The sequence below is a fragment of the Meriones unguiculatus genome, chromosome 6 (assembly GCF_030254825.1).
Source record: "Meriones unguiculatus strain TT.TT164.6M chromosome 6, Bangor_MerUng_6.1, whole genome shotgun sequence".
Taxonomy (NCBI): Eukaryota; Metazoa; Chordata; class Mammalia; order Rodentia; family Muridae; genus Meriones; species Meriones unguiculatus.
This window is the reverse complement of record NC_083354.1, coordinates 81,563,415-81,587,673: the sequence shown is the minus strand read 5'-3', so window position 1 is coordinate 81,587,673 and position 24,259 is coordinate 81,563,415. Positions and strand designations below refer to the sequence as shown.

The 24,259-nt window shown below is 38.9% G+C and overlaps 2 protein-coding genes and 1 pseudogene across 9 annotated transcripts in view; 2 read left to right on the top strand and 1 right to left on the bottom strand.

Annotated features, from left to right (window-relative positions):
• Kif2a (kinesin family member 2A) overlaps positions 1 to 3,300 on the top strand; it is a 53,918-nt gene extending 50,618 nt beyond the window's left edge. For all 7 annotated transcript variants that reach the window (XM_060385695.1, XM_060385694.1, XM_060385693.1 and 4 more), the window contains one exon: positions 2,399 to 3,300. In XM_060385695.1, coding sequence (XP_060241678.1) covers positions 2,399 to 2,484 — 86 coding nt within the window. In that variant the 3' untranslated portion in view covers positions 2,485 to 3,300. The remainder of the gene's footprint in view (positions 1 to 2,398) is intronic.
• Dimt1 (DIM1 rRNA methyltransferase and ribosome maturation factor) lies at positions 1,252 to 16,843 on the bottom strand. 2 transcript variants are annotated; one of them, XM_021661205.2, is made up of 12 exons: positions 16,655 to 16,843; positions 16,267 to 16,340; positions 14,996 to 15,082; positions 13,967 to 14,028; positions 13,795 to 13,888; positions 13,661 to 13,710; positions 11,903 to 12,026; positions 11,261 to 11,353; positions 10,340 to 10,404; positions 8,787 to 8,850; positions 7,750 to 7,856; positions 1,252 to 6,059 (listed from the first exon to the last, which is right to left on the bottom strand). In XM_021661205.2, the coding sequence occupies exons 1-12, from the start codon at positions 16,731 to 16,733 to the stop codon at positions 6,017 to 6,019; spliced, it is 942 nt and encodes a 313-aa protein (XP_021516880.1). In that variant the 5' UTR covers positions 16,734 to 16,843; the 3' UTR covers positions 1,252 to 6,016. The 2 variants fall into 2 exon arrangements, with proteins under 2 accessions (XP_021516880.1, XP_021516881.1); XM_021661206.2 differs by lacking the exon at positions 16,267 to 16,340 and having other exon boundaries at positions 16,655 to 16,805.
• On the top strand, positions 15,156 to 22,309 carry LOC110563944 (spermine synthase-like; annotated as a pseudogene).
• The last annotated feature ends 1,950 nt before the right edge of the window (positions 22,310 to 24,259 follow it).

Here is a 24,259-nt window from a genome sequence, read left to right as displayed (position 1 = left end):
AAGTTGCAGGTCCTGAGCCTAATGACAGTTTTCTAACCCTCAGTAAAGAGCCATTCCTAGTTCACTCCTGTGTTGGATCTAACTTTCTGTTACTAGCAAATAAAGGCAGACCTAACATCATGATAAGCAATAAAAACTTTTGGAATGTAATAAGAAAACCAATCAGCCAGGTGTGGTGGGTATGGTGGTGCACGCCTGCAGTCCCAGCAAAGGCAGGTGAATCTCTGGGAGTTCAAGGCCAGCCTGGTCTACAAAGTGAGTCCAGGACAACCAAAACCACACAGAGAAACCCTGTCTTGGAAAACGAAAATCAAAAAAGCCAATCAAAGATTAACATTCCCAGATAACATTTGAGGCCGACAGCTGAGATTTCTTTATGGATGAAACCTGCCTCTCTGATGTTTATTCCATTTTAAAATAGTTTTTAAAATTTCTGTTTTAAAAATATCTTTATTTATGACTTTCTTTGTCCTGTTACCATAAAACCTTCATAAAATTATTTGTACTTGAAACATGGAATTTGGGGTAACCTATCTGTGTTCCTAGGCCACTGCCACTCATTTTTAGCTCCAGAATACATCTGTTTTCCTTGCAAAGGGCAAGGAAAGTGTTCTCTGAATACGACAGCACTGCTGTACCACACGAGCATGCACTATACAACATGGAAACACACAAAGATTAATAAAAATTACCATTTTCTATTGCCTGTATTCTTATTTCATACACTTTTTGCTTTTCTGTGTAGCTTTAAATATACCTTGTATGTATTGAATTTGCTACTGCTTCCATGTTTGTGTGTGTAATTTAACATGAAATCATATTGAAATTCCTTTTATCCACAGATTTGCTTCTTAAATTTTTAAAGTTGGTGCTTTGACTTCATGTTGAATATGGTCAATAGTGACTGTTTAAAACCTTACCTTTGTTTTTAATCTTCATATTCAAGCCCCAATTTAAATTAGTTTGGTAATTTCACAATTTGCCGTGGCTCTGTATGTATGGACAACATGCAGATGCCAGACCTCTTACTCATGGAGAGACAGTTTCGCACTGAAGGTAGCTTCACCAGTTACACTAGACTGGTTGCTTAGCAAGCACCAGAATCAGGCCTCTGTGTCTCCCTACTCAGCGTGGGATTGTGGATGTGTGCTGTAGCATTCGGTTTTAATATTGGGTTCTGGAGCCTGAACTCTTGTCCTTGTGCTTGTAAGCACTTTACATCTCTGCAGCCCCATAATCACCATTCATATATTCATTTTAAGACATGGAACCTAACGTATTCTATTTTTTCTTGGAAACATGTAACAGTCAGTTTAACTGACTTTCCTTGGTTGTCTCAGATTCCATGTCAGACATATTGGGGAGAGTTACTATAGAAATACTGTAGTATAGATATTTTTTTAAACCATTCAGAGATACATTTGTAGTAATAAAAGAAGTTAAGCTTGTCATATTAACAGGCACCAGATCCAGCATTCTTTTAAATGAGTTGAAGGATTCCCACAAATCCTCAGTACTATAGCTAGCATACAATGATTCAGTTGTGAGAAGCATTTAAAAGTTTACAATATTAAGTTTGTGGAAAATGTCATCTTTCATCTGAATATTTTGATTACAAAATGTTTTAGTTAAGTGGCACAAGTCTTTAATTTCAGAAAAATTAATTTTGTAAAATGTTGTACTTCTAAAAAGGAAAACTTGAACTTAGCATTTTTTTATATACAGGTTACACCACATGGTATCTGTTGTGATGCTTTTGTGATGATTGAACCCAGGGCCCTGTGCATACCACTGAGCTACAATTACATAACTTGTCACTATTGAGAGCTTGAACAGGCCATCGTTTGTTGAGGGGTGCTGCCCTATGCAAAGTAAATGTTTGCTCATTCTTGCTTATTAGCACAGCACCATACCAGTTGTGATAAATAATTAAAATACCTCTAGACATCACTAAATGTTCGGGCAAAAATCACTTCCATTTGAGCACCACTGCTGTAGAACGATGTCTTATTTTTATAGCCCCTGACACTAATTAACCTACTGATAATGCTGTCAGTACAAGGTAGTAGAAATAAGAGCAAGTAAGTGTTGTCCTGTTATCCTTTCATAGTCCCTGATGAGCTAATACTATTTTTAATTCAGGTTTTAAGTTTTCTTGGCTAAGAAAGTTAGAGTTAGACTGAATAGAAATGTCACATTGAAAGGATTATCTATCTGTTTTACATCTAAGTTAGACTCATCAGTTCCCTTTTGGAGAGTGGTTAAACATAGTTCTAAGGTTCATGAGAAATGCTGAGTTTTTGTTACAATAAGCACTAAATTGATAGACATTATAAAAGTTGTGCACTGCGTTGCTTGTTCTAAAATACTTACTCCCTTGTTCTTTTCTTTTTACAAGATAAAGTGAAATCTTTTCGTGCAGCGCTACAAGAAGAAGAACAAGCCAGCAAGCAAATTAACCCCAAGAGACCCCGAGCCCTCTAAGTCGGTATTTGCTACTAAAGGATCCCCAGAATCCCTAATACTGTAACAAATGGTGGTCCAACTGTAAAGGCCACTTGAACGTTTTTGAGATCTTAAGTGTGTGGAAAATATCTTGTCCTTCACCTGAATGACATTTCAATTTTGTGAAACACTCCTTTGTCTACAAGTGCTTCTAGTCCAAGAGGCACAACTAACAATTGGGATTAGTGAAGTATTTTGTTTCATTTACCCAAACAGTGATTGCTTTTGGATATCCTTACCAATTTTATTTAAGGATTGTGGAAGTAATCCAGAAGTTGAGAATAGGGGAAGCCACAGAATTTCCTTTAACCCAAATCAATTTCGTAGCAAGACTGAGCGATTTTGAATACTTTGCGTGCATGCATACCTCATCAGTGACTGTACATACCTTGCCTACTCCTAGAGACAGCTGTGCTTACTCATCCTTCTGTGCCTTGACTAAGGCTATTGACCCTAGATTTCTGAAGCACAGCCAAGATAAATTACATTCCTTATTTGTAACTGTAAATTACCTTTATTGTGTGTACATTTTTACTGTATTTGAGACATTTCTCTGTGTGTGTGTGTGTGTGTGTGTGTGTACTAGTTAATTTTGCAGGATGTGCCATATCAATTGAACGGAACTAAAGTCTGTGACAGTGGACATAGCTGCTGGACCATTCCATCTTATATGTAAAGAAATCTGGAATTATGATTTTAATACCATGACATGTGATTATAATTTTCTTAGCATTTTCTTTGTAAAAAACTAAAATATAAACTAGTTGGTGTATAATAAAAGTAAAGAAATTCTGAGAGGAGTTTTATCTTAGGATAATACATATATATGCAGTGTGTGTGCCAGTGGTGTTAACAAGACTAATAGTGTAATTTGATCCTTAACAATGCCATTATTTAAGTTGAAGTGTTTATTAGCTCACCAAAACGTAACGTGCTGTTAAAGGAAATTGGCTTCTGATGCATGAACATTTGTATGTACATGGAAAGTAGTCCATAATACAAGTTAGATAAGCCAAGTATAGACAGTATGTAACCCCTAAGAAGTGTTGATGCCCTATAAGGCAGGTCATACCAAGCTCCATCTAATACCTAATATGTGATGGTTTATTTGGTGAGAATCACATCTCACCTATAGATTGGTGGTAAAGTAGGCTACTCTTTAAATGGCAGCACTCATTTTTACAGCTGCTAATCTAAGAAAGGAAACTGGCCAATTCTCATGTAAATATTGTTTAAAGATTTATATATATATATGTATCTATATATCTCATTTTTCCTTGGTTCCCAGTCTACAGTCCAGTAGGTTAACCAAAGAACCTCCCATGGATCTCTTCATTAACTCTAGGGAACCTACTGATTCACTCAGTGAACCAAGGGGAAATCTATGAATAGAGTCAACGAGCCAGATTCTTTACTTCACTAGTCATGAGAGGGTAGCCCTGAGGAATCCTAACACCATGGTGAAAACTCTGTAAACATGAAGTCCAAATCAAATGTAGATTTTTTTCACAATATGCTTATTAATAAATGGAATTTATGAAACGAATATAGAAATGTACTTCAATATAATCACCTTTGTTTTGGAAGGAACTCAGGTTTTCTTGCAGTTGTAAGATATATTCTATTTGTTTCAAAGAGGAAGAACTATTTCTGTTCATCTTGCAGAAGCTGTTTAAGGTAATTTCTGCTGGACATGATGGCACATGCCTTTAATCTCAGCACTTAGAGGCAGAGGCAGGCGGATTTCTGAGTTCAAGGCCAGCCTGGTCTACGTAGTAAGTTCGGCGACAGCCAGAGCTATGTACAAAATCCTTGACTCCACAATTTTTGAAGTTGGCCCATATGTAATGGGCATTAAAGACACGAACTTGCTCATCTTAAGCACAACAGTTTTAGCTTTAATGTTATTGGCCTTAGACTGGTACTATCTTTGTAGGTCTTTATAGATACATGTTGCCTTATAATGGCTTTGTCTTGATCTATAGTCAGAGTACCTGAAAACTAGTAGCAGTAAACATCTTCAAAGGTAAACTACAATTCAGCTTTACAGAGGGAAAACCGAAGACTAGTTAAAGGGACTAAAGCTCAGCAGTTGGGGAAAGTAAAGGAGGATAAGCTGAGGAATCCCAGTTAAGCAGAATTGTTTCCTTAAGTAGTATGGTACAAAACTGTTCTGTCACAGTAAAGATAACTAACCCTTAAGAATAGTTATCATTCATGTGACAAAAGTTGCTTCTGCAGCTAAGTATTTTTTTGTTATAGATTATGTTTAGAAATTTCTCAATCTGAAAGGCTGCTAACTATTTATAGCTAACTATTTAAAGTCATAATGCTATTTACTACATGACTTTGAAGCAGATTTTGGGGAGAAATCTGTGTAGGCTAACAGTTTATAGTTTTAAGTTTACATAGTGCACCTTTTCTAAATTAATTGGAAATATTCCTTTAAGCTTTAGGTATAAAGAGAATTAAATATTTAATAAAGATAGTTTACTTTCCTTATATAAATAAGACAGCTAATTTATTAAAATATATAACCAGCATTTACACTAAATCTGACAATTTTTACATAGCTTAAAAAGAAACACCAGGTACTAGAATCTTCATTATCCAGAAGTCAGGAATAGCCTGTAGTTGTAGGAAAATGGCTGTTCTTTTAAAAAGCTGAAAACTGAAAATTTGAAGCTACACATAGTGGTACTCAAGTGCAATCCCAGCATTTAGGAGGCTGAGGTAAGATTCTGAGATTAAGGCTAGCCTCAAAAGGACCTTCTCATTCAAGGAAAAAGAAAATCATTTTTCCTTTGAATGATTTGAATTACAAAACCGTCTGGAATTTTTTCTAAATCTGAAATTTGTAAATGTTGTCCCCCTCAAGAAAATGTGATTTGATAAAGATTTCATATTTAGGCTTTTTCTAAGCTTTGCATTTCACATGCAGAGTCACATGTAGAACATGCCTGCACTGTATAACTGCGGCAGACTGCAGCTTCTCCAGAACCGTCATGTTGTTACTGCAGCAGGACAGCTGACAAGGAAGGCAGTAATACGGAAGTATAGAGGATGAAAAGGGTGTGTGAGGAAAACCACATTAAGTAACTTGCAGTACATGTGAATGAGGAGAAGGAGTTTAGGGGCTCTGTAGGCTGGTTGACTTAAGCTGCAGGCCTAAGTGGGCCTCATATTCTAAAACACCGTGAAGAAAAAAAACATCTTCATACAATAAATTGTTAGAAAGGTTTAAGTGTATGGTTGTGCGTATCTGCGGCTTCCAAACTTGAAGACCATTATATTGAACCCTGCCCTTTTTATTATATTTCAAACACTAGAACCAAGAAAGAAGATAGATATATATATATAACCGCTTATACAGGATAATAAATGGTACAAAAGTATTATTAAATAATTTCTGAAAAGTGTATGTAGAACAAAAACAGTGATATTCTCAAATATTAGAAACGTATAATTTCATTTTTTTTTTCTTGATCTTGAAAAAGTTGTTTCCAAGTGGCTAGGAGAAATGAATACCTTCTGCATTGAACCCATGTAGCAACCTGAAGGGGAGGAAGCCAAAAAGGAATGGTGTTAAACCAAAAGGCCCAACTTTTGATACATAATGTACCTGTACCACTGACTAATTCTAATACATAAACACATCAACACACACACTTCCAGTGCTAGCTGCTAAGGAAACTGTTCTCCAAATAAATTGGCAAAGTTATAGCTTGGCATGTTGATATCTTTTGTTGTAACCTACTGTTCTAAAATACATTGGCTCTGACTGAACTTACCTTTTTAAAGACTTGATATCCCTGACCTCAGCTCATGAGCACTTGTTTTATTTCAGCATGATTAGCTGAAAAGGAAACTAGCTGGAATTTGAGGCAAAGTGAGATGAATAATCTCTGCCTATTCTCTAGACTGTTCTTGAAGGTTAATGAAATATACATTACTTATCTTTATGGATATTCTGTGGTTATCTGACTTTTGTCAGAAAGCTGCAGTCTGAGGAAGTTAAGAATGAAGATTTAAAAATACTGTATTTTTGACCTGAGGGTATTTTTCAGAATGTGCTATAGAAAGAGGTCCATAAGGACTAAAGTGTCTGGAAAAGCAAATAGGACTTAGGAGTAGCACTCAACTATTAGGATTAACATCCATTGAAGACTCATTACTCCTGCTGGCCAGTCAATAAAACAGTAGCTCCATGATAGTTCTAGACGGTTCTACCAAGGAAGGGAACTAATGTCTTACAGCACTCTATCCTCCTTTTGAAATTCAATGCCTAGAACACTAATGCTTTAAAGGTGAACTGGCTAAAAGTGGAGACACATCTAGAAGTAGAGTACTAGTCTAGCTCTGCAAAGAAAACAGTAAACAAAATGTCCAGGAATTTCTGAAAATTAGTGAGTAAAAACTGTACAAGTTAGTACAATTGGGTTATTGACTGAAACTTGCTTAATGTGAAGTAAAACAAATTTTGGTCTGAATTGCCCAAAAAAAAGGTACCCTTTAACTTAGTAAGTGTAGAATTTGCCTCAGGCCACGTAACTGCTATTAAATGGATACTCAGATGTGGTTATAACTGACATTGCATGCCTATCATCTGTTTGAAAGTAGCTATTTAAGTAAGGAAATAATAGGTCATCAAATTCAGTTACATGTATTAGGATGATTTTGCTAACTTAAGGGCTGCTGTGAAGAGGTAAGCACAAGCTATGAAGATCATGAGTGAGTTTGGGATTGGAACAGGAGGAAGGAAACACACAGCACACCTAAACCCAGGCTATGCTCTGGCGCAGACTGTTCCTTACCACTATTTGTAAGACATTCCCTCTGCTGCAGCTAACTAGCTGCCTTCCTTTACACCAGTGATTCTCAACCTGCGGCTCTCAACCTGTCTGGGGTCAAATAACCCTTTCACAGGGGTTGCCTGAGACCATTGGAAAATACAGGTATTTACATTACGATTCCTAACAGCAAAATTATAGTTATGAAGTAGCAATGAAAATAATTTCATGGTTGGCAGTCACGACCACATGAGCAGCTGTACTAAAGGGGTCACAGCATTAGAAGGTTGAGAACCACTGCTTTACACCAAATACTGTTTCCACACCAGGAAAGTGCTATGCAATCACTCACCCAGGTAAGCACCCTATGCCGCTTAAAATAAGCCTTTGACTCTCTAATCTGAAGCTACTACAGTAAAGAAATGTAAGCATTTACAACAACAAATGTAATTACCTGATAAAGTCATCTATGTCCATGGAACGGGCCCGTTTGTCACTAAAACCTGTGCTGGTTAGGATTTGCTGTATTTTATCTGCTATACTGAAATCTTCTGGTATTACCTATCAATATAAGATTCAGAATAAATGAGCAACATATCTTTAATGAAGATAGCATGACTCTTTTTTTTTAAAGTTCAGTGATTATATTCAACTTTAAAAGATCTGTAAATGACAGCTGGGAAAAAAATCTGACAGTTTGGGTAAGACTTGGCTTTCTAATTAAGAGATTTTTTTTTTGACACAATATTTAGAATTCTTGAATTATCATGCACATATTGCACCTTTCCAACTTTAAATTATAAAAATCTAGGTTCCAGACTTCACAAGCAAAATGAATGAAAATTTAAAGAATTACTGATCTTTTAAAAATAATTCATAAATTCATTCATTCTTGACACAGCACACCCAACCAGGTATATTACATGGTGCTGGGTGTGATAACTCAGCTCTGTGATCCCAGGAGAAGTAACACAAATTCAGGGCAAGGCTATGCTACAAAACAATGATTGATTTTTACTTGATGCATACCATTTACACAAAGACCTTTTAAAACCCAACTTAAGTTTTTAAAATGAGGCTCATATTGTAGCTTTTGTCCATGTTAGAGAATGGAGACAGTATGACATATAAACGCATAAAAGAGAAACCAGGGTATAAAAATACGAAGGAAGGGGCCGGACAGTGGTAGGGTACACTTTCATCCCAGCATTAAGGAGGCAAAGACAGGAGGATCTCTGAGTCCAAAGCCCCTGGTATACAGAGCTAGTTCCAGGACAGCCAGGGCTAAACAAAGAAACCCTGTCTCCAAAAACAAGAGCAAAAGGAAACAGTCTTAATATGTCACCTGTCAAATTTAGAATCCTTCAATCCCTGAAAAAACAAACAGCATACACACATGTATGCATGAGGACTTTCACAGTTGAATTCAAATCAAACGAGCCATGAGGCACACAACCATTAACAAAAACCACTTAAATGATTTCTACTTACAGTGTTATGTACTGAACAGTGGATTCTGTAGTTTCTTTCCAACAGCTGTTGTACTGCACTTGATCTGGAAATTATGTGACAATTATAAAATCGGAGATTATACCTAATTTAAATTCAGACAAGATGTAATATATGTTGCAGGCCTAATGAGGTGATTGAGTGGTAAAAGCACTTGGTGCCATGCCCAACAACCTGCAACCAAGCCTCAGAACCCACATGGAAGAAGAGGACCACTCCTGCAAGTTTTCTGAGGAACCCCCAACAAACACACACACACACGTAAAAATTGTTTTCTTAAATGTATGTTTGATTTGGTAATATTCAAGGGAGTATAGGTTATTTAAACTTAGAACGCTAACACTAATTACATATAAAAAGTAGAGTCAAACATCTGTTTTTTAAATGAGAATAAATTAAATTCTACACAAGCTTCTTAAAAACACAGATTTTCATTGTGCTTCCCAAGATGGCGTCAAACTCCAGTGCTCTAGTGACAATACCATTGTAGCTTCCCAAGAAAACTGAGCTATAGATACAGGGCCTTCCATCCACAAACTTAAATTCTAAAGAGCTCTTAGAAACTCTACAAAACATCCCCTTAAAAAAATTAACTTGCTGGGCCTGGTTGCATGGCTTATAGTTATATTAGCTGCTAGAAAGGTTGAGGCAGGAGGAATTGGAAGTTCAAGGCCAGTTTGAAACTCAAAAGGTAACAAGGTCTGAAGAAATCAAGTGATGGAGCACTCACTTAGCATGTTTAAGGCCATAGGCTCAATCCTTGGCACGGCCAGGAAAAAAACATCCAAGGTCTCTAAAATCAATTCTCACCTTTACCCTTGGCGACCTCCAAGTCATGTTAGGTATTTCAAGTTAATAAAACAAAGACTAGGGGGCTGGAGAGATGGCTCAGAGGTTAACAGCACTGCTTGCTCTTGCAGAAGTCCTGAGTTCAATTCCCAGCAACCACATGGTGGCTCACAATCATCTATAATGAAATCTGGTGCCCTCTTCTGGCGTTCAGGTGTACATGGAAGCAGAACATTGTATACATTATAAAAAAAAATAAAGACTAGAAGGTGGCTGAGCTAGTAAAGGTACTTGCTGTACAGGCCTAATAACATGAATTTTATCCCCTGAACACATGTGAGAGAGAGAACCAACTCCTCAAACTGCCCTCTGACCTCCACCTGTACACCATGACACATGTCTACACCCACAATAAAATGTGAAGAAAGTCCAAAAGCAAACACTTGGCAAAGCGTGCTTAAATTACTGTTTTTTTGTTTTTTGTTTTTTTCCTGTTTGGAAAGAAAAACCTTATTTGACTCCCAACTCTAATTTCTTTGTTACTTTTGCCTTTCGCTATAAAATTATTTTGAAAGGTGAAGTTTCACATGAACAGTCTTTGTACTGTAAGTTAGCTGTTTATATTATTATTATATTATATTATATTATATTATTAGCTGTAATATATTTTACATAAATATATTATGTAAAAATATATTTTACATAAATATATTGGGTAAAGGACCAAATTATAGTAGACTACTTACTTGAATGCAGCGGACAGTGTCTTGTTTTTCCGAACAAAAGTGATCCTTACTAAGCCATCCCATTCCTGAAATACAAGATGGTTATTTTATTCAGAATACTCAACTTTTATCTATGCCTGCTAGCTTTAATACATAAAGCCAGTGGGAATGAAAATGGCCTGTATCTTGATTGAGCTGGCACATATGAAAAAAGTTGCACACTTCTGTACTTAGGAGAATCCCACTGAAAAATTATTTTTTTTAATGGGGGTTAGTCACTATACACAACATGGCATTAGGATCACTTTCAAAATAGATGCAAGCTAGGCACAGTGGCACGTGCCTATGATCCCATCACTTACAACCAGCAATTGAAGGTTATCCAGTACATAGAGAATTTGAGCCTCATGAGACCCTACCTCAAAAAGCCAAAACATCAAATTTAAAACATGATTTAAGATGTCGCTTGAGCAACTAATTAAATTTTATAAAAAAATGGTCTGGTATTTTTCCTGATCACAAAATCAGTACTTTAATTCAGAAATGTTTGTCACAAGGGCTGAGGATGTAGTTCAGTGGTAGCACACTTGCTTCAGCAGGCAGAGGCCTTGGGTTTTACAAGCACCACCAAAAAAAAGAAGTGTTATCACAGTATTATACAAACACAACTATTTTAATTTTCCATTGTTTTCCAGTTTTATTCAGACATTTCCTGCAGCTATAATCTTAAGTTTTGAAATGGAACTATACTCTAGTCATTTTGCCTTTTACAAACATTTTCCATTTTCTGTCTAATAGTCATAACTATTTTACAACAAGTTACTCCTCTTTCCTATCTTCCTGTTTGGTTATTTAGGTTGACTCAGTATTGTTTTTCTGCTTTAAAATGACATTTTCTAACCTGGATTTCTTGCCTTTAATGACCTAGTACTTTGGTCTCACCTGAAAATTGATAGGCGGTGGTGGATTCTTGGGTTCTATCCTTACAACGCTGGACTCCACCTTGGGGGGCGGTCTGAAGTTATTCTTCCCCACCTATTAATCAGAAAATATTTAGTCCTCTCAGAGACAACTTTAGTTTTTGTTTTGAGACAGGGTCTCACCATGTAGGTCTGAGTGGACTAGAATTCACATAGATTCACCCCTCTGCCTCCTGATTGCTGGAATTAAATGTGTGTGCCACCATATCTGGCACAGGTAACTTTTAAATTGGTAATCAAAGATGTTCTGTTGGCCAGGTAATTCCAGCACTTGGAAGGCTAACAGTTCCAGGCTAACCTGAATTAAAGAACAAAACCCTGTCAAAAAGGGGACAGGGATGGGATCTCAGAGGGCAAGGTAAAGTGCTCCAGGATGAATTAAAATTAAACTATTTAATGGTTTAAAAAACAAGCTGGACACAGTGGCACACGCCTGCAATCCAAGTACTTAGGGAGGCAGAGGCAGACGGATCCGTGAGTTCAGTGCCAGCCTGGTAACAAAACAAGTCCAGGACAGCCAAGGCTACAGAGAGAAACCCTGTCTTGAAAACAACCAACAACCAACCAGCCAACAAAACAAACAAAAAAGTAATAAAACACATACCTTCATTAGATGGTCCACCCGTGCTAAAAGCTGTGTATTAATGGAGAGTCTACAATATAATTTATCTCCAGGTTTTGCAACTAAACGAAGAGCAAATTCTCTTTGAAACATAAGTATAGCACATCTGAAAAGGAAGCAGAAAGGAACAAAAATAATTTGCTCACTTTGAATTATAACAATATTTTTAAGTAAAAAAAAAAAAAGTTTATATTACACTTCTGAGTGTTGTGCCTGCACGTATGTGTTTGCACTGTGTGTGGAATTGGCCATGAAGGTCAGACGTGGGCACTGGATGTGAACAGGCGTTACAGGCCGTTGTTAGCTGCCATGTGGTTGCTGGGAACAGGACCCTGTCCTCTGCAAGAGCAACACATGCCCTTAACTACTGAGCAATCTTCCAGTTCTTATAGTTGTATTTTTAACTACAGTGAATTGTCCTGGGAGGATCTGTGGCTAATAAGGTCAGAAGGAAGAACACTTTCAGCCTTAGTGTTATTACCACAAAAACAGACAGCTGTACTGTAACCCCCATGAAGATGGCTTTCCATCATGGGTTAGATCAATAACTATTTTGATCTGTATTATGTTAGTCTAGGATGCCTTCTGTAAAAACAGTAAAGTTGACTCCACAGGAGAACTGTATTTATGGTATAGTTGGAATTATATCTGAGGTGTGGCCTGGTAGGTTACAATGTCTTATGTTTCCTCAGCTTAATTTAAAGTATGTGGAGTTTTTCTTCTGCAAGCAATGGGGACAATTTTAAAGGTTATTGAAGAGAAGAACATCTTCAAAACTATTTGACTTTTTGCATGTTGTGTACTGAGAATTGCATGCAGGCAACTTAACTGAGTGAGCTGTATCTCCAGTTGTTTTTTTTATTTTGAGATCAGGTCTCACAAAGTTGGCCAAGCAGGTCTGAAATTCACAATCCTTCTAACCTCAGCCTCCAGAGTATATTCATATATGCCTAGAAATATCATTCAAAACTTTTATAATACTGTATGTAGTTGTCTTCTGATATAATCTATTTCCTATCATTTAAAATGGGGGAAGGGTAAAGGCATGTTACCAAGCTTGATGACCTAAGTTGAATCCCTGCGATCCTGTAAGCGCTGACCTCTGTAAGCGCATGGGTACATGAGCACACACTTGGGCGCACACACATTTTTTAAAACATGGCTATGTTTTCCACAATTTATGAATTTGTTTTATAAACACTGAGCAGGTATGTGACTTGGTTTCAAAACCACTGGTATAAAACATAGTGTCTTAATAGTTAAGAAGTTACTACAAGTACCTAGATATAATGTAAGAAAAAATTTTATCAATGTTTATTTGAAGAGGATTAGAAAGTAAAAGGAATGGCATGTAGATACATTTACCACCCCAGGTAAATTATCAACCAAAAGACCTCCCTGGGAATCAGTATTTTTATGCATGTGTTTCTGAGACAAGAGTATCATGTAATCTAGGCTGGCCCTGAACTCACTATGTAGCCAAAGATGAATATGAAGTGATGCCCTGCTTCTGGTTCTTGGGTACTGGGAGGTGCTCACCACCATGCTGAGTTTTATGTGGTGCTGGAGACTGAACTCGAGGATCTCTGATGCTAATAAGCATTCTACTCCAACTCGGCTACATTCCTGTCCTGGAGAACTTTTGTAAAAAAATGTTTCTAGGACAGGAATGTAGCCAAGTTGGCTGTGTTCCTGGCCTAAATTGTCTGAAATTTAGCAGTAATTTTGTTTTTCACAAACCTGAAAAATGGTCGGTGGAGTAACAACTTGAAGACAAAAGGAGAGGAGATCTGAAAGAGAATTACTAGTTAGGTTTGAGGAAAGACACATCAGAGAAATGCTTAGTATGATGCTCCTGACAGTCTGAAGGATACCTGATAAGGCAAGTTTGCCACACAAGCATCAAAGAACGGCAAATCTGATTTTAATACATCTCCCACCAGGACCTGGAGTTTGCTGGCCAGAGGCCTGAAAATACAGAAAGAAATTTTAAGAGAATGTTGCTTCATGAGATTAAGATGTACTTTAATTATTACATATACTCACGTGCCCTGAACTCTTTTGTGAAGTTCAGCTACTAGCCTTGGATCAAGTTCGCAAGCAACTACCTACATTAACAGAACAAAAAAGCTTGATTGTGAAGTATAAATCTTTTACCATCAAAGTAATAATTCATACGATTTACATGATTTAAGGTTTTTTCCAATCTTCACACCCCCTCAACTATATTCTACCACTTTAGAAAACATCCTGTTTCATCTGTGTCTATGCTTTGTAACTGAACAGATGATGAGAAGAATATACTAGATGTGGTCAGTGTTTTCAGACAGCACACATGGGACCTACTTCCATAAGTATTCTCATCAACTGACATCCAGGCTAGAAGGTGTAACACCGGAAATGAATGAAAATGGATGAAGCTCAAATTATTTTACTATTCTATCCACAGAGGTTTCACTGAGTTTCCCGACTGTGTCTACAGGATAGACACTTGTCAAGGTGCCTATTCTGTTTGACTCTAAGATCCATTCTTCATCTCTTTTGTACCATGTAGGTACCCTCTACCAGTCTCTGTTGAACTTGGTCCTAATAACTTTAACTTGCTTGTCTTGTCCCTCCAGGCTTTGTGATGGTTACCTGCTCCTTGCAGTTAGTTTCAGGTTATCTCAGTATTCCCATTTCATGTAATAAACATGTAATGTATTCCTGTATTAGATCCCCTATCAATACACAAAATGTAAAATCTGTTTTCTTGATAAGAACATCTAATTTTCTTAATTAGATAATATTTCTTAATTTCTTTTTTTAATCCCTCAAGACAGGGTTTTTCCATGTGGCCTTGGCTGTCCTGGAACTTGCTCCACAGACCAAGCTAGCCTTGAACTCACAGAGCTCCACCTGCCTTGGCTTTCCAAGTGTTGGGACTCAGTGCATGTACCACCACTGCACAGACCTAGAAATAAAATTTCTAAGGGCCCACTAATTATTTTGAAACAATGGAAATTAACTAAAACATTTATATTTGCAAACCAGCTGAGCTAATTTGATAGTGACACATGAAAACCGCCTTTTTACCTTTTTGGCCTTTTCTAACAGCTTCACAGTCATGTTGCCAGTTCCAGGCCCAACTTCCAGCACCACATCGGTAGGTCTTAAAGCAGCCTGCAAGCAAGCACAACTCCTTTATGCTTCCGGCCTTCCTGAACACACAGTTTAATAATGCACAGTTTCATCAAGGCACAGTTAAAGAGATTTTACTCTAGCTTCATTTTTCTTCAGGATATATGTGGTTAACAGTAGTAGTACCTCAAAAGCATTAGGATATATGAAAATGTACATATATATATTGCCTAACCTAGTGGAAATATACTCAACTTCTGAAGGAAAAAAAAAAAAAAGACAAGCAGTTCCACTGGTGGGTCTGCTTTCTACACTGGCAGTAATCCCACTAAACTAACTAACTGCTCCTTTCAACAAGTTCAAATGTAAAAAGACTGCATAATGAGCTTGCCTAAGAATCAGCATGTGGGAGCAAGATTTCTCAATTCTTAACCACCGTGTAGTTCTACAAATTATCAAAACCACAGAAAAATGTATGTGTACACATACAAGAAGAATACTCTTTTTATGGCTCCAGGATGTTTCCCTTGTAAGCATAGTAGTTTGTACTATCTATATTTTACCTCCTGGCACTCAGTCATCCATAACCACAACACAATAGCACATACAGAAGGAATCCTTAATTTATGTGCAGGTACCATATTTGTGGGGGGAAGGGAGGAACAAACTCACTGTGACTTAGACATAAAATTAACCTCTGGAATAAAAAATGAGTAAAGTGATGTTGTCCTTAGTGATCACAATTATAGATGCTTGGAAAGTAGAGTTCAAGACTAGCTTTGTCTATATCATGTTTGAGGCTAGCCTGGGTTACATGAGACCCAGTCTCTACAACAAGAAAAACCTCCAAAAAGTGATTCCATAATCTGTAAATTAAAGAACAAATACCAAAAAAGTACACTTCCAAAGTAGATAATTCATAGAAAGAGAAGACTTTAAGGTCAGCAGAAACAGACTCAGAATAAAGCATGCAAAAGACAGCATGTGAATCCTAGACAATTCCTAACTCATTCAACAAATACAAAGCACCTATTTTATGTCAGGCACCCAATCTTACTTTTATCAGAGTCTCAACTATGTAGCGCAGGCTTGGCTCTGAACACAACATCACCCTGCCTCAGCTTCCCCAAGTGCTGGCCTAGGGGCACACAACATAACCAGTCGTTAAGTACTCCGAAACAGATTAACGACACACAGGCGCTCTGCCTTCCCTCTTCTACACCCACCTTATCAATAATGCTGTTAACAACTAGAGGATTTTTCAAAATGTGCTGCCCAATCCCTGTGTTGAACATGAGTCCTGGAATAAAACACGAAGCAGCCTTAATTTCCCAACTTTTCAAGAATCGATCCCAAGCTGTCCCAGAGAAGCAGCAGGATGGTGGGGGGGGGGGGGGGCGATTTCTGCTCCAAGGATGCCACAAGCGACCCGCTCGCAGCTAGGGTTGGGATATGGCTTTATATCCATCCATCCCTCCTGCTGGCAAGGAAGACCAAGCGCAGGGAGCCGTCAGCGCGGAGTGTCCACCCTCCTCAGAGCCACAGGAGGCCTTCCCCGCCGCCGGTCGGTCCGCACCCAGACGCGGTCGGCCCCCAGCCTCCTCCACGCCGCACCTCCGGCTCGCTTCAGCTCCCGGCGCTGCTCCTGCCGCTCGCGCCGGCGACCACTCGTCGCGGATTTGGCTTTCGGCATCTTCTCAGGAGTCTCTGGGGCAGGAGAAAGCAGTGGGGCACCGCGTGGAAGTCGCCGTCAGTGTCGTCACGACCAGGCGCCAGAGAGGCCCGCTTCCCCTCCCACGGCTATCAGGGATCCACCCAGTGGGCGGCTGGATGGAGCCCAGTGGCCGCTGGGAATTGTAGTTTCTACTGAGCCCCTCCGTAGGCCAGGCCGGGTCGAGCGGGGTGGCCGCCGGGAATTGTAGTCTTGGCTGGAGCAACGCCTTTCCCCACAGATTGGCAAATTGATTCCTTGGTTTGGCCCGGCCCTGGGACCTCTGATTTCCGCGGGAAAATGTCTCACTTGTCTCTTTTCTGTCTCCTCGCAGGTTGCAGGGCAAGAAGCTAGGCTTGAGGGATGCCGAACTTGGTGGTTTTGTGTAAGGTGTCTTTCCGCTGCTCGTACTGTGGAAAGGAATTCGGAGATTAGAATTAGCCTCGTTCCATTTTGGTACTTACTGTTTACTTATTGAAAGATACGGGGCATAAAAACTTCAAAACCCTGTAAATGTGATTGATTTTAGGTATATATTGGATATTTTGATGGGACAGTTTGCCGGGCTGTAATCTCCGTAAAAAGACTCCTGGCTGTTTTTCCTGCCAGTGTCTCTCAATTTTAATTTTTTTGTATATACTCCGAAGAAGGTCTTTGTTACCAACCACCAAAGATGACGGCTAAAAATCTGTGTTCCCAAGCCATGGTTTTAGTCCTTCCTTTCTTTGCTGTAGTTTGAACTCAGGAAGAATTCTAAAATATCCTAATAGACTATCTATGTTTTACTGTTGCTCCGACCAAAGACCACTTGGACACCGCCAGTTGAAAGTCTTTATTCCAGCCGCCCGGTGACTACACCAGGGTATTTAGGACCAAAGTGCAGCGTTGAGCCTGGAAAGCCTCGAAGGTTCCTATCCTGAAGCTTCAAGCTAAGGAGAGTTACAAAAGCCAAAATATGTGATTAGAAAAAAAATTGGGAGATGTTTTTCTTCCCGAATTATTTTTTCCTAAGCTTCCCCATACAGTTACTGGCACATTACTCAGCAAGACAAAGTTTATCTGAGGAGCTAAAATGGAGTCACTTCAGTCAACTTACAGCCCCTGTCACTTATGCCATTCCCTTTATTACTGATATGCACAATTCGGGAGAGTCTGCAGTACGCCTGTCACTGCCATACTAGTATGGAAAAGATGAACATGACACCAACCCTGCTTTTTAAAATACTTTACTCTTAAAAGGGGGAGGGGTACTGTCTGAGACACCTATCAATATACCAGATACCTGGACGGCCTCCCTGGGGGGGGTGGCACAAGCCTTCTCTTCATTCACTACGGCAGCAGCATTGCACATGCTGGACCAAAGCTGATGGTGAGCCCGTTCTGAAAGACCTTCACTTCATTTTCATAAGCAAGAGATGATGGGGTCACTGAACCTCTGGCAGGACCACAACTATCTGCACAACCAACACACACACAAATGGCATCTTTGCTAATCTGAGAATTCATCCACATGGACTGGTGTTGCTGGACCTTTAGCATTATAACAATGTTGAACAAGACAAACAAGAAACTTAACAGTTTTGTTTTGTTTTTTTAACAAAATAGAAAAAAAAATGAAAGAAATGAATCAGGGCAACACACTTGGCAGGTGAACTTTTACTCAGGATGAGGCCATGGACAGATACTAGCCAACTGCTGATGAGCATCTTGTTGAGTAGGATACAAGTGAGTGAGTGAAGTATGATGAAGATTCAGCTTATCAAAACATTAAAATTCTATACTCAAGGCAACTTGGAAATATTCTCATTCTTAGTAAGGATGTTAACTTGGCAGGACATAACTTATCGTATACCCAGGCCATTATGGGTAGTGGGGAAGAAGACTATATGGCAAAAATATACTGATTCTGGGAGGTGGAGATGGCAGCGTATTATATATATTTTTAAAAATACACTTTAACTGAAATCAAAGATGATCCCTATGGGACTGGAGAGATGGCTCAGGTTAAGGGCACTGGCTGCTCTTCCAAAGATCCTGAGTTCAATTCCAACAACTACATGGTGACTCATAACCATTTATAAAGGGTTCTGATGCCCTCTTCTGGCATGTATGTGTACATGCAGACAAAGAATACATTGAATAAATAAATTTATTGAATAAATAAATTGAATAAATAAATTTAAAAAGATTGCTTCTAAAAAAAATTGTCACTCTGTTAGACACTGATGGACTGGTGATTGACAGATTTAAGAAATATATGTGAAGAACATGTGTGACATCATTGACAAGGAGCTTGTTATCAGGTTATCACAGAAGAATATTCCATAATTGGAGAGATATGTCAAAGACAAGAGAGAGTTTGATCATGTGATTAATGATGTGACCACTGTTTGATCTCTAAATCTCTAGAAGATGATTCCATATGAGAGTTTCTCAGACTGATTCTCAGACGTCCAATGAAAGTGCTAAAATAGGATGAGGAATTCTTTCCACATCTGTATCAATTTGACAATGCTCTGTCTCTCTATGAAGAACTGGGACACCTGTATTGTCCTGTGGACTTTTCCGTTGTTTTGTTTTTTAAGACATGTTTTCTCTGTGTGACCTTGGCAGTCCTGGACTTGCTTTGTAGACCACGCTGGCCCCAAACTCACGGAGATCCATCTGCTTCTGCCTCTCCATGTGCTGGGATTACAGAAGGAGATTACTGTGTTCTTTCATATTGGAATTGTATTTTATGCCTTTGAAAGAACACTAAGCCTTAAAGATGAGCATCTGTAGGCTTATATTTTTCAAACACCTACTTTAAGGTTCTTAAACCTTTAAAAACCTTTACCTCCCCTCCAACTCCCTGACCTTAGGTGGGAGATTAGTAGGGAAAGGGCCTGTAGACTTTTAACTTCTTCCTGCTGATTGGGGTCTATGGATTCTTAGGGAATTACCAAACTCAGTCACTGGGATACCAGAAGTCTAGTCACACAGCAAAGCAGGAGCTGAAACACGTCAACAGCATTGAAACAATTTAGTTGAAACAGCCAAAATGGCACAAGTCTGCCGAAGTAGCACAAGCAATTCTCTGGAGCGGTTCTCTTTGCAAAGACCAACAGACCAGGGAAGGATGCGAACCACTGCAACACATAGCAATGCAAAAGCATAAAGAGGCAGAAAGCGTGTCCCACTGTCTATGGGCTTCTATATATCCCTTCTCAGAGTCTCCACAAGGATGTTTTGCAGCTCACAAAAACCACACCCCTCACACAAAGGATGTTTCAGATGACCAACATCACACATTTTCAAGGGAGCTGTTTTCCACAGGGAAAAAACATTCTCACATCCCACATTTGAGACCCAAACAAAAAAACATAGTTACATGACACAACTGAGTTTCCACAAAAACCAGAAACTCCACTTCAAGCATCTCCTGATGACGTGTCCTACAAGTCTACTTTTTGACCTCCAAGAGCTGTATATGCCATCAAATGAGTCAGCCATTGATTGTGAATTTGCACCAGTATTTTTCTCTTAAAATTATTTTTAATGTTTAAAAGCCAATGGAACATGTACATTTTCATAAGCTGCTATGGTGTTAAGTTCCTGAAAGTTAGCTGAAAGCAGAGAAAAAGTGAAATACACTGTCCACCCTAGAAAGTGGTTTTTCTATTGTTGTTTTTTTTTGGGGGGGGGAGGGTGAAGTCGGGGAGGAGCAGGGAGGTTGAGTTTCGGTTTCAGGAGACCTTCAATTTGGATGTTTGGAGGAAAAAAAACATTATTTGTTCCAGAGATGTTACTGATGGTGCTGTTCCCTCCTCGACCTGACTTCCAACATTGACTTAAATATTAAAATGTGGAACTCAAAAGAAAGCTGAAATAAGCAATGAATTAACTCTGCTTCACTTAAGTTGCAAAAGAGAAAAAGAAATAACAAAGGGATAACAAAAACAAAAAGAGATAACAGAGGGATGGCCTAGCTGGTAAAGACAGTAGCTGGAGCCACAGTAGAAGAAAATAACCTACTCCTGAAACTTGTCCTCTCATTTCCACACATGCAAGCCTCCTTATCCCCCTTCTCCACCCCCAGCTACCACATTTTTTGAGAGGGGCGGGAAAGTTGAGAGTGACAAGTACAATAATAGCACTACAATTTACATTCCAGGTACTGTACATTATCATCCTTATTAACCTTTCCAAACCGTTCTGTGGGGTCGTTAATATATCCATTTGTGAAGAAAGTGAAGGGCAAAAATGTATAGTATCTTGCTTATGAAGGTGTAATAAATGACAGCTGTTGCTTAAAAATGAGGCCTGTTTTTTGTAGGCATGGTGCTTAAAAAGTGTATTATAGTGCTTTAGCTGGCATTTGAGGAGATTGGAGGCTATGTACAAAATACAATATTTGAAACTGGACATGGTGGCACAGTCTTTCAAACCCAGCACTTGGGAGGCTGAGACAGGAGGATTACTGAGAATTCAAAGCCACTCTGGGCTATATAGTAAGTTCCAGGTCACCTAAGTGAGCTTTGGTTGAAGGAGGAGGAGGAGGAAGAAAAAAGAAGAAAGAAAAGGAAGAAGAAGAAGAAGAAGAGGAAGAAGAAGAAGAAAAAGAAGAAGAAGAAGAAGAAGAAGAAGAAGAAGAAGAAGAAGAAGAAGAAGAAGAAGAAGAAGAAGACAAAAGACAGCCAGAAATAAGAAAATGTTGAGGGACCACACCCATAAAGAAAACATGAAATAACTAGGGATATACATAACATAAATATGATATGGGAAAACTAGTGAATCCCGTAACTTGCCCCTAACACAAGGGAGCAACTTATTTTTCATTATTTCTTCACAAATCTGTAATATTTTTGTCTAGAAGGCATAAAAATGTTTGAGGTTTAGAGAGATGGCTTAGGGATTGAGAGCATTTGTTGCTTCTGCAGAGGCCCCAGTTAGATTCCCAGCACTCACAAGACAACTCACAACTATCTGTGACTCCAGTCCCAGGGACTCATACTCTCTCTGACTTCTGTGGGCACCAGTCACACGTGCACAGCCATGTAGGGAAACCACTCACACACATAAAATTGTAATATAAATAGATCTAAAATTCTCTTTCTGCTTTGTTTGCTTTGTTTGATTGTTTGTTTTTTAGGTCTTCTGGTGTTTAAAAAAAAATCTCAATCATTTGGTTTTACCAATAAAGACTCTGGAGCCAGATACTGGGGTGAAAGCCTGCCAGCTCACAGAGGCAAGAAAGCAGCCAGCTAGCTGATCTTCCTCCTGAAGCTGATCCTTGGGTGCTGCTTGTCAGTTTAGTGGCAATCCTGAGTAGGTAGAAAGCAGCAGTCAACCCAAAGGTGTCCACTGTGTGTGCAGAACCGGAGCGCAGAAGAAGCACGGAGCAGCCTTTCCCAGTGGCTTCCAGTACCACAATCCAGGCGGCTTCATCGTCGCGGGCCCCACTACCTCCTCAGAGGCCTCACAAGTTAGAAACGAGCACGGTTTGCTGTGGAAAACTTTACATTTTAAGTGCCATATCCAGCAGGTCTCTGAAAGATTTGAGGACCACGATACAGTAAGTCTATCCGAGGTACACAAACTTAGTTCCTAGTTACCTGCTGCAGACTTGAAAACGCATGCAGGAAACTAGATGGAGCTTATTTCTAAAATTAGTACTCCATGTGATCACTAGTATCACAACAGCAAATATATGTAGATAGACAGACAGACAGACAGACAGACAGATAGATAGATAGATAGATAGACAGACAGACATAGATGATAGATTTTGAGATCTTTATACCTTAAGAAAAGTTTTGAAGAATCAAATGAAAACCAAAAGATTATGAGATTAGTGGCAATAGAATAGTCTCTTATGTTTTGTTTTCCTCTGTCCCATACCAGGTGACTCTTCTGATATGAGACAGAGATTTTGGATTTTCCTTAAACAAGCATTCGTGGGCTTAGAGAAGAGCGCCACACTCTTAACCCAAAGCCAGCTTTAATTTTTAATTGAATTGGGACCACTTGAACAACATTTGCCACTTATGTCTGTAGAGGGCAGCAGAGAAGCATTTGGGAATCGGCCATGGGTGGCCAGCTACAAGGCGGGAAGAAAGAAAGGAGTGTCCAACTGGACAGTCCAGCTGCAGGCCTGCATCCGGTGATTATCTGGCAGGAAAGGATGGCCATTTGGGCAAGATGGTGGCACGGGTGCTGTCGCTAGACCAGGGCTCTAAGCTGGGATTTTAGGCGGATCAGGGGGAGGTGGCCAATACTTGGCCAATTTACTCTTTTTCTTTAGACATTTTCCCTGATGATTTGTCCTTCTTCTTCGGATGTTTCACTTGTCTGGTGGTCTCTGGATTCCTTAGTTGGATGCTTTTATTCTCCTAGAAAAATAAAGGTGGGGAGTGTTTGTTTGTTTGTTTTTTCCTGAGACAGGATTTTTCTGTGTAGCCTTGGCTGTCCTGGACTATCTCTGTAGACAAGGATGGCCTCCAATTCACAGAGATCTGCCTGCCTCTGTCTCCCTGAGTGCTGGGATTACAGGCTTTCGCCACCGCGCCCAGCTCGGGAGTTCCTTTTTTTCAGGTTCTATCTTTCCTGAGGCAAAAGGTTTGTTTTTTGTTTGTTTGTTTGTTTTTTGGCCAACAGAAACAAATATTATATTTCAATTGAAAATTTTAAAAATTCTTTTGAAACTTTAAAACTAAATGTACTTTAGTATATGTAGATAAATACACCTATAGTCAGTCCCTTTTCACTTTATATATAAATTCAAAGTTTAAGTGTATTTACTTCTAGATCACAAGGACATTCACTTTGAATTTCAGCCTGCCTTTTGCAAGCAGCTTTTAAATTTAAGTCACTGTAATCCTTATGTGCCTCCTCTGTCTCCCAAGTGTTAATATTTTTATAATAATCTGTAAATATGGTATGTGGCTTCTCTCACGTGAAAACCTACCAGTAGGAACTGTATCTGACTTTTGTCCCTGGGTGATGAGATTAAAGGCAATCTCCACCACCATCTTGTTCACCGTAACTCTAGAATTTAGAAAACACCTAACTTATAGAGATCCACTTTTCTCTACCGGGATTAAAGGCCTGGGCTACCACCACACTGCTCAAATGTTTCTCTTAGCTCCAAATCGTTCCAACTCTTAGAGATTTAGAAAACAAGTTACAACTGTAGTAACTCTTTGAATGTACCGAAGACCTTTAAATCTCTTAAATGTGTTTTTAGTACCAAACAATAAAAATAATCATTTTTATTTAAGAAGAAAGCTGAAAAGCTGATGTACAAGATGGCGTGGGTCACATGGCAATGCACACAGTCTGACATTCTAATAGGGAATTAAGACATGGTTTAAGAAAACTTAATTTTCATTTCATGTCAGCAAGGTAAGTGCACCTTTAGTAAATTATCATTTGAAAACATGATTTTTTTTATTTTTATTTTTTATGTCTGATCAAATGAAAAGAATTTGTTAGTCTTTGTAAGTTAGTTTGAACTGAATGACCAAGAT